At 44.2% G+C, this 17,484-nt stretch overlaps 1 protein-coding gene across 1 annotated transcript in view; it reads right to left on the minus strand.

The window, feature by feature from the left end:
• akap9 (A kinase (PRKA) anchor protein 9) overlaps window positions 1–17,484 on the minus strand; it is a 195,868-nt gene that overhangs the window by 74,777 nt on the left and 103,607 nt on the right. Inside the window, exons 25-42 of the mRNA XM_083547457.1 lie at window positions 13,361–13,399; window positions 11,561–11,793; window positions 11,283–11,390; window positions 9,473–9,658; window positions 9,239–9,340; window positions 8,995–9,147; window positions 7,510–7,599; window positions 5,555–6,616; window positions 4,310–4,447; window positions 4,071–4,115; window positions 3,808–3,948; window positions 3,333–3,353; window positions 2,563–2,604; window positions 2,382–2,510; window positions 837–1,304; window positions 598–652; window positions 285–370; window positions 1–145 (exon numbers count right to left, since the gene is read on the minus strand). The exon at window positions 1–145 is cut by the window's left edge and continues 42 nt beyond it. Coding sequence (XP_083403583.1) covers window positions 1–145; window positions 285–370; window positions 598–652; window positions 837–1,304; window positions 2,382–2,510; window positions 2,563–2,604; window positions 3,333–3,353; window positions 3,808–3,948; window positions 4,071–4,115; window positions 4,310–4,447; window positions 5,555–6,616; window positions 7,510–7,599; window positions 8,995–9,147; window positions 9,239–9,340; window positions 9,473–9,658; window positions 11,283–11,390; window positions 11,561–11,793; window positions 13,361–13,399 — 3,243 coding nt within the window. The remainder of the gene's footprint in view (window positions 146–284; window positions 371–597; window positions 653–836; window positions 1,305–2,381; window positions 2,511–2,562; window positions 2,605–3,332; window positions 3,354–3,807; window positions 3,949–4,070; window positions 4,116–4,309; window positions 4,448–5,554; window positions 6,617–7,509; window positions 7,600–8,994; window positions 9,148–9,238; window positions 9,341–9,472; window positions 9,659–11,282; window positions 11,391–11,560; window positions 11,794–13,360; window positions 13,400–17,484) is intronic.

Genomic DNA, 17,484 nt, shown 5'->3' on the forward strand with positions numbered 1-17,484 from the left:
TGTGCTGCTGCAGTTGTGCGAGTTGAGATTGGAGGTGTGTGATTTGTGCTAACAGGCTGCTGCGGTCTGCAGAGTCCTCACACACACTCATCTCTGACAGGGACAGAACCTGCATCCCCTCCTGATGGACCTCCCTGAGGAGACACTACACACACCCACACAGTAGATTAGCTTTACATTATCCCAGCATATGTGTGTGTATATATATATATTTATACACACACACACACACACACACACACACACACACACACACACACACACACACACACACACACACACACCTTAATCCTGTCGGGCAGATGTGTGTCATCTGGTCGTGCTCCTTCAGGTGTGCTCCTGAACTCCGAGCTCACCTCTGAGCTGCTGTCTGTCTCACACACACACACACACACACACACACACACACACACACACACACACACAAACACACATTAACAACATTTACACGTTATTATTCAATGCTGTGTCCCAAATAACTTTGTTCTGTGTTCTAAATTATCTGCACTATGTAGTTCACTAATCAAGGACACACACACACGGATTCCGGTTTAGTGTCCCCATGTAGTGTGTGTGTAGTGTTGAAGCACAACTGACCGCTGGTGTATCCGTCTCTGAATGCAGGAGGTGCAGAGTGATCTGATCTTACAACCTGGACAGGTGAACACACACACACACACACACACACACACACACACACACACACACACACACACAAACACACACACACACACACACACAAACAGAGAGAGGTGTTATAATTTACACAGAAATGATACAGCTACAGGTGTAATCTAGTGCATGTACACAGATAAAATAAGGAGGCGGAGTCAGACCTGTAGTGGGTGGAGTTTGTTGATTTTCTCTCGGAGTGTATCACAATCTCGTTCCAGCCTCTGGTTCTCCTTCTTCAGACTCTCGCTCTCTGAAATGTGCCGGTTCTCCATGTCCATGATCTCGGCCGCATGCAGCTCCCGAATCTGTCCAATCCGCTCTGTGTACTCACCAATCACTTCCTCTAACTCCCCCAACCCCGCTCCCTCCACCTGGATCCCCACATCCACTGTGGACACACTCGCAGAAGCAGGAGCAAGAGGAGTTAACAGTGGAGTACCGGAGTCTTTCCTGGAGAGAGACTGCTTGTCCTTGTCTTTGGTATTGCTGCCACCTTTGACATTAACGTAATGATCTCTTCCACTTTTCCTCCTGGATGAAGATGAATCTTTCTCTTCTCCTGATTTGTTTAAAGCTGAACGGAGCTGCTGGAGTTCTTCAATGAGCTGGGCTATAGATGCGTCTCGAGCCTGCACATCAAACCAACTCATTAGAAAGCAGTTAACATATGTAAATATTTTACACAGATTTTATGCAGATCACATTGCATGACTTTACACCTGTCTGTAAAGTTCTGTTAATCTGCACACTGTTCTCAATGCGAAAGAGATGAAAATGTCAGCGTAATCAGTGTACACACACACTTATAAAGACTCAGTCTCAGTCAGGTGCTCACTTTACAGTAGTAAAATGTGGAACTGTGTAAAGTGGTGTAACGCGTGCTCCGTAAAGTGGTGTGACGCGTGCTCCGTAAAGTGGTGTGACGCGTGCTCCGTAAAGTGGTGTGACGCGTGCTCCGTAAAGTGGTGTGACGCGTGCTCCGTAAAGTGGTGTGACGCGTGCTCCGTAAAGTGGTGTGACGCGTGCTCCGTAAAGTGGTGTGACGCGTGCTCCGTAAAGTGGTGTGACGCGTGCTCCGTAAAGTGGTGTGACGCGTGCTCTGTAAAGTGGTGTGACGCGTGCTCCGTAAAGTGGTGTGACGCGTGCTCCGTAAAGTGGTGTGACGCGTGCTCTGTAAAGTGGTGTGACGCGTGCTCTGTAAAGTGGTGTGACGCGTGCTCTGTAAAGTGGTGTGACGCGTGCTCTGTAAAGTGGTGTGACGCGTGCTCTGTAAAGTGGTGTAGTGGTGTGACGCGTGCTCTGTAAAGTGGTGTAAAGTGGTGTGACGCGTGCTCTGTAAAGTGGTGTGACGCGTGCTCTGTAAAGTGGTGTAGTGGTGTAGTGGTGTAGTGGTGTGACGCGTGCTCTGTAAAGTGGTGTAAAGTGGTGTGACGCGTGCTCTGTAAAGTGGTGTGACGCGTGCTCTGTAAAGTGGTGTGACGCGTGCTCTGTAAAGTGGTGTGACGCGTGCTCTGTAAAGTGGTGTAAAGTGGTGTGACGCGTGCTCTGTAAAGTGGTGTGACGCGTGCTCTGTAAAGTGGTGTAAAGTGGTGTGACGCGTGCTCTGTAAAGTGGTGTGACGCGTGCTCTGTAAAGTGGTGTAAAGTGGTGTGACGCGTGCTCTGTAAAGTGGTGTGACGCGTGCTCTGTAAAGTGGTGTACAGTACATGAATCTGCTCCTGCAATTTAAGGCTCCTCTCTGTGTAGCTGTTAAGCTGCTCTTTAGTTGTAGCCGCCTCAAGTTTCACCTCCTGAAGTTCCTGGAGCAACTCAGATCTGTTCACTTCACCAGTCACCTGAATTTTAGAAGGATTAAGGATGAGAATGATCGAGTGTGTAACCCCTCACCCTGTGCAGCTGATCCTTCAGCAGAGCAATCGTCATCTCTCTCTACTTTACAACGCAGTAATACAACACAACCCATCAACTTAACATTAACAACACAACATCAATACATCATCAGAATCAACACACCATCAGCACAATATTTCCACACCAACACAACATTCTCACATTATCAACACAACACTCCCACACTAACACAACACTCCCACACGATCAACACAACATTTCCACCACACTCCCACATCATCAACACAACATTCGCTCAGCATTTTCACACCACCAACACAACATTACCAAACCAACACAACACTCTTACGTCATCAACACAACATTCGCTCAACATCAACACAACATTCCCACGCCATCAACACAATATTCCCACAGCATCAAAACAACAATCGCTCAACATCCACACAACAATCCCATGTCATCAGCTCAACATTCTCTCAACATTCCCACACCAATACAACACTCCCACACCACCAACACAACATTCCCACCACACTCCCACGTCATCATCACAACATTCTCTCAACATTCCCACACCAATACAACACTCCCACACCAACACAACATTACCAAACCAACAAAACACTCTTACGTCATCAACACAACATTCGCTCATCAACACAACATTCCCACACCATTAACACAACATTCCCTCAACATTAACACAACATTCCCACACCATCAACACAACATTCGCTTATCAACACAACATTCCCACACCATTAACACAACATTCCCACACCGTCAACAAACCATTCCCACACCGTCAACACAACATTCCCACACTGTCAACACAACATTCCCACACCGTCAACACAACATTTCCACACCGTCAACACAACATTCCCACACCGTCAACACAACATTCCCACACCGTCAACACAACATTCTCACACCGTCAACACAACATTCCCACACCGTCAACACAACATTCCCACACCGTCAACACAACATTCCCACACCGTCAACACAACATTCCCACACCGTCAACACAACATTCTCACACCGTCAACACAACATTCTCACACCGTCAACACAACATTCCCACACCGTCAACACAACATTCCCACACCATCAACACAACATTCTTTCAACATTCCCACAGCATCAACACAACATTCCCACACTAATACAACATTCCCACACCATCAACACAACATTCCAAACATATCAAACTCTTTTCTCAGACCTTCTCATATTATTTATAATATATTCTAATATAAACCAATCCCCCTGTACCTGAATCTGTTCCTGAAGCCTTTGGATCAGTTCTTTACAGATGTTTAGTTCCTCCTTCATAGCCTCTGCCTGACCTTTAACCTTGTGTAGCTCCTGATGAACTGCTGCTGTAGAGTGTTCTTCACTACTGCGTATGGAGGCCTGAAGGTCAAAGCAAAGTTCTTAAACAGAGCAGCAGTTTTCTACCTTTCACACAAACAGTACCTCTAACCGTGCCTCTTTAAACCTCCCTGTAGGAGCATTAGAGTGAGATCTTCACTCACCCTGAGTACATCCTCCTGTAGCTTCTCAATCAAATCCTCCTTATGCTGAAACACAAACAGTGTTCAGTGTGAAATGGATTATTTTGGCTAGATTTCATTAATTGGTCAGAAACACAATAACAAAGCTTCACTGAGTACATCATGGAGAACACTGAGAACACTGAGAATATGCAGAACATCTAAAACATGGAGAACACTGAGAGGGCAGAGAAATTAGAACATGTGGAGGAATGCTGTACCTGTATCTGCTCCTGCAGAGTGTGATTTTGGTTTCTACAGCTGTGCAGTTCTTCTGTAGCAGCCTCAGACTGACCTTTGACCTGCTGCAGCTCCTGAATAAGCTTCTCCACCTCAGAGGTGTGTTCAGGTGACGTGGTCTGTGAGAGAAGATTTTTCCAGTAGGTTTACATAAGACTTTGTCTAGAGACACGCCTCTCACACGCCTTTTACACGCGCACACCTCAGACACGCCCACACCTCAGACATGCCTTTCTCAGTGAAGTAACGAGAACAAGTTGCAGAAAAGATAGAGCCTTGAAAGTAGATGGTAACAGTTCCTACAGGAGTCTTGCCTACTGATTCATTAAAAACTGTGTGTGTGTGTGTGTGTGTGTGTGTGTGTGCACGTGTATAAACGCAGTGTAGGAACAGACTGTACGCCACACTCTGGACATGTAGACACTCCTGTACTGCAGGGGGCAGTGTACTGCTCTCATACAGTGGGGGAAAAAAGCAGTGAACAAAGGAGGACAGACCTTTTCACCCCGTAAAGGTGCAGATCTTTCCTTTAGACAAACTGCAAAGTACCCCAAGGTGTCCATGATTACAGTGTCCTACACCATGACCAGGCAGCTGGAAACTGGAGGAACCTCTTACAGACCCAAAAGCACAACAGTATCAGAAGACATGTTTCTGAAAGTTAACGTGACAGGACGAGAGTTTACACTCGCTGGAGTAATCCAGTCTCACTTTATTCACCATGTTGGTCAGAGTTCAACCTACAGCAACACAACGACCAAAAACACACCTTCAGGCTTGGTCAGAACCACCTTGGCAGAAAGGAACAAGATGCTGGGCTCCACCCCATGGAGGAGGATTGAGACAAACTGGACAGCAGGGTGAAAAGCAGCTTACAAGTTCAACACGCGTGAAAACGTCTGCAGCAGTGTTGGGAAGAACTTTCTTAAACATGTTCGATTTGTACTGTAGATGTTCAGCTGCACATCTGCAAAAAGTGCCTACTTTAATAACGAATAGCCAAAAAGATCAGTGAAATTCTGGTAAATAAATCATTCCATAGTTTCCTTTTTAATCCAATTGTTTATTTTATGCTTTAATTTTACTACGACCTCAAACTGCACACGTTTCAATCAAAACTAACAAATAGAGGTGTTCCAAAACTTCTGACTGGTAATGCACACACACACACACACACACACACACACACAAATACACATCCCACATCACAGAAATATAGCTCTTACCCCTGAAGGAGATGTAGGTGTTGTTCTCATTTGTTCGAGCAGCTCCATGAGTTTCCTCTGTAGGTTCTCATACTCTTCAACTTCCTCCACTGAACTAACAAGCAAAGATTTCTGAAGTTCTTGGTCCTTCAGCATGGACCTGAGTTCTACTTCCAGGCTTCTCATCTTTTTCATAAGGGGGACCAAGTTCTCCACTGCACACTGCTCCACCTCCATTTTAAAGATGGATTCTGTAAATCCAGAAATGGCTTTAATATCCTTTAATTCCAGCTTTCCTTCAGCGATGACCTTTGACTTTAACTCTGCCTCATCCAGCACAATCTCACCCTGCTGCTTTAACCCCAACGCCTGAAGTTCTTCATGTTCCCTCTTTAATCCAAACTCGTTCTCAATGACATGCTTTTTGGTCTGGAGGTTCCTTTCGAGTTTCTCTTGGTTGACCAACTGGCTCAAAGTGTCTACATTCTCTTTCAGTTGTTCCTCCAGCTGGGAGATCTTTAGATGGAGGTCTTCTTCTTCACATTGTGCTTTCTCCACCTCAGATCTACAGTCTCTCAGCTCCACCTCTCTCTCTTCAATACCTTTCTCTAGTTCTGCCACTTGCAGAGTTAAAGCTTTCACTGTAGAGGTGGCACTTTCCTCCAAAGCTCGGATCTGAACGTGCGCCACCAATAACGATGCAGTCTTCTCCCTCAACATGTCTTCAAGTTCAAGAAGTAGCATCTCATTGGTCTTCTCCTTTTCTTCTTTGGTTTCTCTTTCCTCCTGCAGGGATCCGTATTTGCTGAGCAGTGAGGAGTGGTCTTCGTTCAGGGTGTCGAGCTCTGTCTGAATTTGGTCCATTTTCTGTTTTAGTTCATTATGTTGGTCTTCATCATCATCGTCCTCCTCAGCAGATTGATTGTGCTCGATTTTAGAAAGTTCCTGCTGAAGTTTCTCGATTACAGAGTTTAGCTGCTCCACTTCTTCCTCGCTTTGTCGTTTGAGACGCTCCTGTTCTCCACGGAGATACTCGACCTGAGACTCCAGCTCTCGCACCTGCGAGGTCTTTACCTCCACCTCCTGAGGAAACGATCATCAATAAAGAGGTCAAGAAGCAAAGAAAACAAGGTGGTTCCCACAGTGAGCATGAACACCCAGATCCAATCATCTATGCTGATCTCAACTCTGCACCTTCAGGTGAACACCTTCACAATCTGATCACAAGCCTGCACTCATGATGTGGAATATCTCTGCTGGATTAGAGTGAACATTACAGAGTCTAATGATCAGGTTATTAAACACAGATGTTTGGATCTGAGGATCATGCACAGCTTTACCCAGGACCTTCTAGAAACGGCATTAACATTTATGAGAAGAATCACCACAAACATCTCACCAAACATCAAATCAGGAGAACATTGTCAGGTGTTAAACGTTTCTGCACAGTGTTTTGGAGTAAAAGATTACAGACACATCAGTATCTTGTTAATATTTCATGCGTGAGAGACACGGAGCTGTGAGGAACGGTGTTTACACTTATTCACCCTCACACACACACACACACACACACACACCACCAATACGCAGAAAAAAATGTGCAGCAAAACAACTAAATAATGAGACAATAAAACCCTGAAATAAAACAACGCTGAAACGTAAACCTGAGCCCAGACGGGGTTACCCCACACACACACACACACACACACACACACACACACACACACACACACACACACACAGACAGACAAGTGGGTACACGCACGCACGCACGCACGCACGCACACGGGCACACACGCACGCACACTAGCACACGGGCACACACGCACGCACGCACGCACGCACACTAGCACACGGGCACGCACGCACGCACGCACACACGCAAGCACGCACACTAGCACACGGGCACACACGCACGCACGCACGCACACACGCAAGCACGCACACACCCCTCCTGCAGCACGTTAGATTGTTACCTTGTGTTCAGGACTCGAACTTTCCGAAAGCTGACGTTTAGCAATCTGTTCATTAAGAAGAGCAATTTGCCTGTTCTTCTCGTCCAAGACCTTCAAGAGTTAAACATCATCACATGACCCTGATAACCAGACATGCGGCAAACATCACACAAACGCTGGGCTTTTAACACATCAATCAAACCAGGAAATAATCGAAATGATGATGGTTATAGTTATGGAAGATATGAAGAAGTAAATGTACGGATCCTGCAGCTGGTCACCTGCATCTCACATCTCTTCAGAAAGCCTTCATCACACTAGTAACCATGCAAACAGCCCAAGCTGCTGAAACCGAACAGACACCGTTTCAGGATAAATCCAGTGACTGATGACATACACCACACCGCCAAAAGTTTGTGGACACCTGACCATAAGATGTATTAAGTGTGTTTCTTTCTGAACGTCTCATTGCACATTTAGTCTTCATGTACTGTTCTAATGAGCTCCACTCTTCTGGGAAGATGTGGGACTAGATTTTGTGGAGTTTCATTCAGCTACATGTGTGTTAGTAAAGTCAGGTACTGGTGTAGGTGAGAAGGTTCCTGGGGTGCAGTCAGTGTTCACATTCATCCCAAAGGTGTTCAGTAGGGTTAGAGCTCCCTAGCATGAGATCTTTCACTGCAACCCATGGAAAGCAGATCTCCATGGAGCTGGAGCACGAGCATTGATTGAATTTTTATGTCTCCAACTTTGTGTAACAGTTTTGGGAAGAATCACATGTGGGTGGAAAACCCAGGTGTCCCCATACTTTTGGTCACATAGCGTGTGTATTTCTATAGCGGTGCGTGTCAAGTGTGTTTTATTCACGTGTTCACGTGTTTCCGTGACAGAAACCATCAGTCATTTTAATGGATCAGAATTACTGGTCTCTAATGGTGTCCAGTTCATACAGCATGTGAGCTACGGTGTGTTCATGTGGACTTTAATGGAGTCCAATAGACGTCACACCACCAATTAACTAGTACTGTTTACTATTAAAACCATTACACGTTCCCATTAAAACCATTACACGTTCCCATTAAAACCATTACACGTTCCCATTAAAACCATTACACGTTCCCATTAAAACCATTACACGTTCCCATTAAAACCATTACACGTTCCCATTAAAACCATTACACGTTCCCATTAAAACCATTACACGTTCCCATTAAAACCATTACACGTTCCCATTAAAACCATTACACGTTCGATATAAACGCACACACGCACATGAAGAACGCATGCACGCACGCACTCATACACACATGCACTCATACACACATGCACGCACGCACGCACTCATACACACACGCACTCATACACACACGCACTCATACACACACACACACGCACTCACTCACACATATGCACACGCTCAAACACACGCACTCATACACGCACGCACACACTAATAAACGGGTTGCTGATCCTCATGAGTCTACAGTGTAAAGGAGCAGTTCTCACCATGTGTAAGCTGCTGTGAGCCTGAAGGTCCTGCTGCTGTGTGCTGATCTTCTTCCTCTGGATCTCCAGCTGCATGTGGAGCTGTTGAACCTCCTCACTCTTATTCTGGAGCTCATCTCTGAACTGCTCCAGCTGTTCCTCAAGATTAACGATCTGCAGCGGTCACAAGTAAAACACTTAACCAGAGAACAAACCTCCACACACACACACACAAAAAACGCATGGGTCATGTGACAGGAAGTACCTCTTTTTCTTTCCTGTCCAGTGCCTCTCTCTCGGTCTGGAGTAAAGCCTCCAGGTTGGCATCAGCCCCACCTTCCATAGAGGCATACTGCTTACTGTCCTCCTGCGTGCGCGCGCGCACACACACACACACACACACACACACACACACACACACACAGTTGTCATGGTAACGGTGAACCCCCGAGGTGGTGATGCTAATAGTGGAATCTAGGACTGCAGTGATGAAGCTCACCCTGGTTGGTGTGATGTTGCGGTTGTTGTGGGATACAAGCACCTCCTCCAGACCCCTCACACGTTCCTCCTGCCTCTCGATCTCCTCATCACGTTCTCGTACATCCCTCTGCAGCTGCTCTACTCGCAACAAGAGCTCACTGCACCAATCCGATTTCTCCTGCAGGGCCACGCTCAGCTCCTCCACCTGACACACAAAGAGATGGAGAAAGGGAGGGAGAGAGGAGGGTGAGCCGAGAATGAAGAGAGGGGAGAGAGAGGGGGGAGTAAAAAGGGGACAAAGAAAGAAAGCGAGAGAGAGAGAGAGAGAGAGAGAGAGAGAGAGAGAGAGAGAGAGAGAGAGATGAATACATGGGGAAGAAGTAAAAAAAAAACACGTATGAAAGAAAACAGAAGGAATGTAAAAAAGAAAAAGAGAAAGAAGAATACAGAACAAATGGAAATAAGAGAGTAATCAAAATGAATATGAAGGAAAGAAATCAAGAAGTGTGTTGTAGTGTGATTATAATGTGTGTGTGTTTGGATAACATCCTGCCCACAATGACCTCCGAGTTGCCACTGTGAGGCCCTAGAGCAAGGCCCCTCACCCTCACCTGCTCAGGGTATTAATAACACCATCTTCTAAAAAAATTATCTTAAAAATCTTCAGATAACTGTTATGGGAAAACTATAGTTATTTACCCCTGAAACTGAGGGCAGGAGTTATTTACCCCTGAAACTTAGGGCAGGAGTTATTTACCCCTGTGAGTATTGAGTCCTGCTCCAGATTCTCAGTATAAAGAAGCAGAATCAGTGTTGGGGAAATTACTGTTCTCATAGGGCAGAAACTGGAGGAGAGTACTGGAGGCGTGTAAAACAGTTTAAACCAGCCAAAAATGTGGAAAGCAGGGTTCCTCTAAAACCTGCACATCAACTGTACAGTGGGGTACCCCTTAGTGGGGTACCTTGGTCAGGGGTACATGAGTAGGGTACCTCAGAGGGATACCTGTGTCAAGAGTATACTGGAGGATAAATGAGTTTGTCAGTGTAAGTGATGATTAATCTTATCGTCCCTACATTGGCTTCCTGTTAAGTTTCGAATAGACTACAAACTACTGCTTCTTACCTACAAAACACTAAATGGTTTATCTCCATGTATCTATCCAGTCTTTTAACACGCTACAATCCATCACGCTCCCTGAGATCTCAAAACTCTGGGCTTCTAGTAGTTCCTAGAATAGCAAAGTCCACTAAAGGCGGTAGAGCATTTTCACATTTAGCTCCTAAACTCTGGAATAGTCTTCCTGACAGTGTTCGGGGTTCAGATACACTCTCCCAGTTTAAGTGCAGATTAAAAACATATCTTTTTAGCAAAGCCTACACATAACACACATCACACACATCACATCACAACCTTGTGCTCCAGAACATCTGATCACATGCACATTATCAACTTGTGCTGTTAATATCATGAACAGCAGCTACGCTAATTCCTCTCCACTGCTTCTCTTTCTCTCCCCATCCCGAGGCATCCTGAGGTTTGGCCAGCTCCAGTCACGTCCCACCTCGTGAAGATTATGGACTTTAAAGAAGTAGATGCCGAACTCGCAAACATCCTGAATCATCTAGAGACGTACCAGTGCCTATTGGATCCCGCTACATGTGTGGAGTTTTGACATTGACATTGGACCTCCTGGAGTGTTTAAAGGCTCTGGCATGGAGAAGCTGATGCTGGATAATAACATTAATGTATTTTTATCTCAGAAACATTACTAACATAGGAAACATGTTTTGTGATGCAGTAAAACTCGGGTAAGTCCTGAATGCAGTACCTCTCTGTGGTCAGCCTGAGGTTTACTGCTGCTCTTTATCTGCTGCTCCAGGTTCTGAATCTCCTGCTGAAACACATCTCGCTCATGCTCTCTGTCTGCAGCCTGCTCCTGAACCAGGAAAGATCATAAGTCAGGTCAAAATTCAAAACATTCCCAAATGGAGTTCAAAAGTCAAGTAAAAATTCTAAATATACAAGAAAAATGTAAAAGTCGAGTCAGAACAGAACAAAGACAGAACTGTATCCTGTCACTACATGCTCAGATGTCACTGAACTCACATCCAGGAAACGCCGATTGTTCTCCAGCTGTTTTTCAAGCGCATAGATCTGCTGCCGAAGGTCAGCGCTCTCGGAAAGGTGAGTCTCTTCCAGCTTGGTTATGGCTCTCACCTGCTCCTCAAGCTCCGCCTCTAACTGCTTTACCTGCTCCAGAAGCTTTAAGTGATCCTTCTGGGCCTGACGTTGAACATCGACCTTCTCTTGCATAAGCTTTTCTGTCTCCTCCAGAAGTCCTGAACAAAAACCAAACCCCACACACACAGATGTTATTACAGAAGACAGGTATGTGGTGATGGAGAAGGTGGGGATGAAGATGTTACTATGCAGAATGCTGCATCTTAAAAATTACTCTCAGGATCCATAATGTACTGCCTACACAAACACTACCACATTATATTTTCCATGGTTCCTCTGTAGTGTGGATCTTTTACTACAGTCACTGAGATCTAAATATTCAATTAATTTGAGTTTTATTTGTTTAAATAGTGAAGATTGCTCCAAAAGAGCTTTCAAGAGATAAAAAGGTAATCAATTTAAAATGTATTTGTTAGTGCCTATAAGTGAGCTACCTCAGGAATTATCATTCAGAGGGAGGGAAAATTTGGTATTAGGTAGGTAGTAGCTCAGTGGTTAAGATGTTTGATTTCTGTTCAGAAGATCATGAGTTCCAATCCCAGATGCACCAAGCTGCTACTGCTGGGCCCGTAAGCAAGGCCCTTACACCCTCAACTGCTCAGGGTATGTCGTGCTGAAGAACATTTGCCAGATGGAATAAATGTAAATATAAATTAATGCAGTATCTCAGATCGTTTTAGGGGGTAAATTAATTGGGTACCTCAGGCAATTCGGGGTGTGTGCGCGCGGGTTGGTGGGGGGTGGGGTAAATTAATAGGGTATTTCAGGTAATCTGGAGGGGGTGACTAAGTTATTTGAATATAAGTGGAATAAATATATCAATCACATAGGGGTGTTGGTGAGAGAATACCCCTGCCCCTGCACATAGGGGTGTTGGTGAGAGAATACCCCTGCCCCTGCACATAGGGGTGTTGGTGAGAGAATACCCCTGCCCCTGCACATAGGGGTGTTGGTGAGAGAATACCCCTGCCCCTGCACATAGGGGTGTTGGTGAGAGAATACCCCTGCCCCTGCACATAGGGGTGAGAGAATACCCCTGCCCCTGCACATGGGGGTGAGAGAATACCCCTGCCCCTGCACATGGGGGTGAGAGAATACCCCTGCCCCTGCACATGGGGGTGAGAGAATACCCCTGCCCCTGCACATGGGGGTGAGAGAATACCCCTGCCCCTGCACATGGGGGTGAGAGAATACCCCTGCCCCTGCACATGGGGGTGAGAGAATACCCCTGCCCCTGCACATGGGGGTGAGAGAATACCCCTGCCCCTGCACATGGGGGTGAGAGAATACCCCTGCCCCTGCACATGGGGGTGAGAGAATACCCCTGCCCCTGCACATGGGGGTGAGAGAATACCCCTGCCCCTGCACATGGGGGTGAGAGAATACCCCTGCCCCTGCACATGGGGGTGAGAGAATACCCCTGCCCCTGCACAGGGTGAATGTTTTGAGAGAACCCCAGTGTGTATTTCCCAGCAGGTATAGCAGATTAAGTGATTGTTAAAATGCACTAAAATAATACAAAGAAGCAAGAAAAGAGGAAACCGAAGCTGAAGAACTGAAAGGAAATGCAGTGTCCATGCCCCACTTTGCCTTCAGCCAATATGAAATTACAGCAACCACCAATCACAAGAACCAAGTCAGTGGACATGCTGGTGGTGAACACACCTGTCTCAGGTGCAGCATCTACTGCAGCCTCAACCAGGCCTGAAGAGAGAGAGAGAGAGAGAGAGAGAGAGAGAGAGAGAGAGAGAGAGAGAGAGAGAGAGAGAGAGAGAGAGAGAGAGAGAGAGAGAGAGAGAGAGACACACACACACACAATCAGCACATTCTCATTGCATATAATGCTGTAGGAAGGGAGAGGTAGGAAGGGAGAGGGAGGAAGAGAGAGAGTGAGAGAATTACATTTTTAAATATATATTAAAATTCTAATAAAAAAATAAATAAATAGTTTCACAAACCCTCTGCTATCTTTAGAGGGGAAGAAACAGCAAGAAAACTAAATAGTAATAAAATCAATAAATTCATCACAATAGTTTACAACAGACGGTTAAAAGTCAATGCATCATTAATAAAGCTATAAAAAGCACTTTTATACACCATCTTACTGCCAATGGTATTTGATCTTTTGTTGCATTATAATAATGAAAATCAATTAAAATTCTTGATTTCACCAGGATTCAAGAAAGCAGTTAAACATTAGTATCAGAATTATTTTACATTTTACTTTATCTACTCAAATATATTGCTATTTTCAGCAATAAAAAGTTTAACAACTGGCATTCAGAGGAACGTTTTAGTCAACATTTTACACCACAAATAAAAAGCTCCATGGAGAACACTTCCTCAAAGCATCCAAATAAATTGTATAAAAATGTAAATAAAGCTTTTTAAAAGTCTGTTGCAGTACAAAAGCCTGAAACACTTTCACTTTGTAAACAAAAAGAACAATTAAGACTAACTTCATGGTTTATTGTTGAAACGAAATCATTCACTGCTATGTTTCCATGTAAAATTCTCCGTTGTAGGGCTTCTGTTTTTTTTAAGCAATGGTGACCTCTAAATCGCTCCCCATTCCGGTCTCATATTCACACTGAAGTGTAACACATTACACAATGGTGTATCTATTTTACAAACACAGCATTACCACATGCTTTCTCTTTTCCCAACAAAGTGAAAACCGTTACACATTTCCTAATCAGGTATTAAAAACAAGTTCGGAATATCGTCATCATTTTTTTGCTGAATCCGTCCATTCACAAAGTATTTTATCATTCCAAATTCTTCTTTGGTGATCATCTCCTTCCACTTACACAACAGTTCAAGAAACCTGGGTCGGCTTTGTGGATTAGGCTTTTAAGGGTAGTGACATGACACTCGATAACTACGTCCATCACAGCAGGGAAAAGTCCTTACATGACAAATGTAAGCATGAGCCAAATATTAGTGGTTTTTGTAGGGACCAGTACAAGGAGCTTGTGTTTGCACTTCGTGACACCTTAGAAAGTGATCACACTTTAAACAAATTCCAATAGGTTGCTTAGATACAGACAGTTTCTTAGCTCTCATCCAGAACAAAGGTTTGTTGAATCATGCTGAGTTTCGTAAGAGAGCAGTAGAGTTTTTATAAAGAACTCCATCCTTCGAATGTTTTTTTTACATCCTCTTCTAGTTGACTGTTGACTCAGTTGTTTGGTTTGTGATTGACCAAAGTCCCACCATTGTTAAAAGGACTGGAAGTCTGATTTCCTGATTCTAAAATTGTTCCAAAAAATCTGAAAATAGCTCTAAATTCTAAATCACTTAAAAGATGATTGTTGAAGTGCCATAATGCACTCTTTGGTTGTAGGGATCCTAATGTGAGTGGACACTGTACTAAGCTATGGTCTGAGAAGCTACAGTGACTGGAATAATGGAACAATTTTTGAAAACATTGAGTTGATAACTGAAACCATCAAATCTATGCAATCTTGCTATAGAGGTGGTGTTATATGAGTCAAATCATGTGTATTGCCTTTGTGTCTGATGAAAATTTCTCCAAAGATCCACAAGGTCATGGGTTTCCATCAGCTGAGATAGTTTTTTAGACATATGTGGTTCAACATGATTCCTATCTGCTGCATGTTCAGCTCAGTTAAAGTGCATTTACTGAAAGTTTAAAATGTTTAGAATATTAAAAAGTTCATTCTTTTAACTGTACTGGTTGGAGCATAAACGCAAATAAAGCAATAAAATGTGTTTTTAACAATCTACCTTTGATCATTTCTTCTACATGATACGACACTGGAATTAAGTTCTTAGAGAACAAAATGGTTAGAAGTTAGAGGTGAACTGTTACTGAAGACCATCACATTTTCTCACCCAAACTGCTTCATTCAACTCATTAATGTGTTTCTTGTGCAAAGAAAATAGAATCTTTTTAATCCTGATGAATTATTACAGTTTAAACCTTTTTTTGTCTTCATATGCACCATTTAAATTGAGGAACCATGTGAAATTCTCTCAAGGTGAAGAGGAGGATGCACAAGAAACACGAGAGACTCGTTTTTCATTAATCCCTAACTGAAGATTTATTTTAGTGATGATCTAAATCTAATTCTTAATCTATAAACCTGCTGCTCAGAGAAACTGCCTTCATTTTTTATTTTTTTTAATGTTGCTTTTTCAACAAATTGTTTCAAATCGGGAAAATACTCTACAACGTGCACATTCTTAGTAGCTCTCAAAAAGAGTTTATAGTCTTCTATACTATAGGTTTGATTTGGGGATTTATTATGATGGTGGTGGTTGGAGGTGCTTCACTCTGAGGTCTGCTTCACTCTCTGGGTCAGTTTCACACAAACTCAATACTGTCTGTTCTTTTTGGTTCACTGTGGTGATGTTGCTCTTCTGTGGTGTTTTAAAGGCACACACTCGTCTTGTTCTCTTAGTAAACACTGATCTCTTTTATCGATTTCATGTTGTGGTTCTTCTCAGAGTTCGCTGAATAAAGCCTTTCAGATACCGAGTCTTCTTCTGTATCCACCTTAGCCACTTGTTCTTATTCCATTTGTTCTGAAGCTGCTGCTTCACCTGATGTAGGTTTTTGTACAGTGTTTTCTTTAGATGTCTCTGGTGTTGTAGACGCCTCGTTCCTAGCCGATTGTTCTACCTCTTCTTCCTCAGATGACCTTTCAGCTGAAACTGATGGCTTTCTCTTGTTTTCTCAGACAAACCCTCACATAATGTCCTGTTTCTCCACAGCTAAGACATTTCATGCTATTGTTTGTAGCAAAAAACAACATTAATCCAGTTCTTCTTTATGATCCTTCAGCACCATGTACACGGATCATCTAAATGACACTCCATGTTTCAGTAAGAGTCATTTACACCCGATTTGGATCATTTTGATGGGGAAAATAACTTGCCATATCGCTCGAACATTTCAGTCAGCACTTCATTTTTTTATAAACGGTGGCACGTTGGACAGAATCACTTTTTTTTTTTTTTGCTTCTAGACCAGTGTGTAACACAAGTTAGAGACAGAGAAAGAAAGATAGAAAATACTAAATCTTCTATCACAGCAGCCACAAAAGCGCCACACAATCACGCACACTGCTCACCTGCTCACTCAGCAGACACACACACACACACACACACACACACACACACACACACACACAGAGAGAGAGAAAGAGAGAGAGAGAGAGAGAGAGAGAGAGAGAGAGAGAGAGAGAGAGAGAGAGAAAGGGAGCGATAGAGGAAGAGAAAGAGAGAGAAGTGAGAGAGAGAGAGAGAGAGAGAGAGAGAGAGAGAAAGAGAGAGAGAGAGAGAGAGAGAAAGGGAGCAACAGGGGAAGAGAGAGAGAGAGAGAGAGAGAAAGGGAGCAACAGGGGAAGAGGGGAAGAGGGGAAGAGAGAGAGAGAGAGAGAGAGAGAGAGAGAGAGAGAAAGAGAGAGAGAGAGAGAGAGAGAGAGAGAAAGGGAGCAACAGGGGAAGAGGGAGAGAGAGAGAGAGAGAGAGAGAGAGAGAGAGAGAGAGAAAGGGAGCAACAGGGGAAGAGGGAGAGAGAGAGAGAGAGAGAGAGAGAGAGAGAGAGAGAGAGAAAGGGAGCAACAGGGGAAGAGGGAGAGAGAGAGAGAGAGAGAGAGAGAGAGAGAGAGAGAGAGAGAGAAAGGGAGCAACAGGGGAAGAGGGAGAGAGAGAGAGAGAGAGAGAGAGAGAGAGAGAGAGAGAGAGAGAGAAAGGGAGCAACAGGGGAAGAGGGAGAGAGAGAGAGAGAGAGAGAGAGAGAGAGAGAGAGAGAGAGAGAG

The sequence above is a fragment of the Silurus aristotelis genome (assembly GCF_946808225.1).
Source record: "Silurus aristotelis genome assembly, chromosome: 7".
In the NCBI taxonomy this organism is placed as follows: domain Eukaryota; kingdom Metazoa; phylum Chordata; class Actinopteri; order Siluriformes; family Siluridae; genus Silurus; species Silurus aristotelis.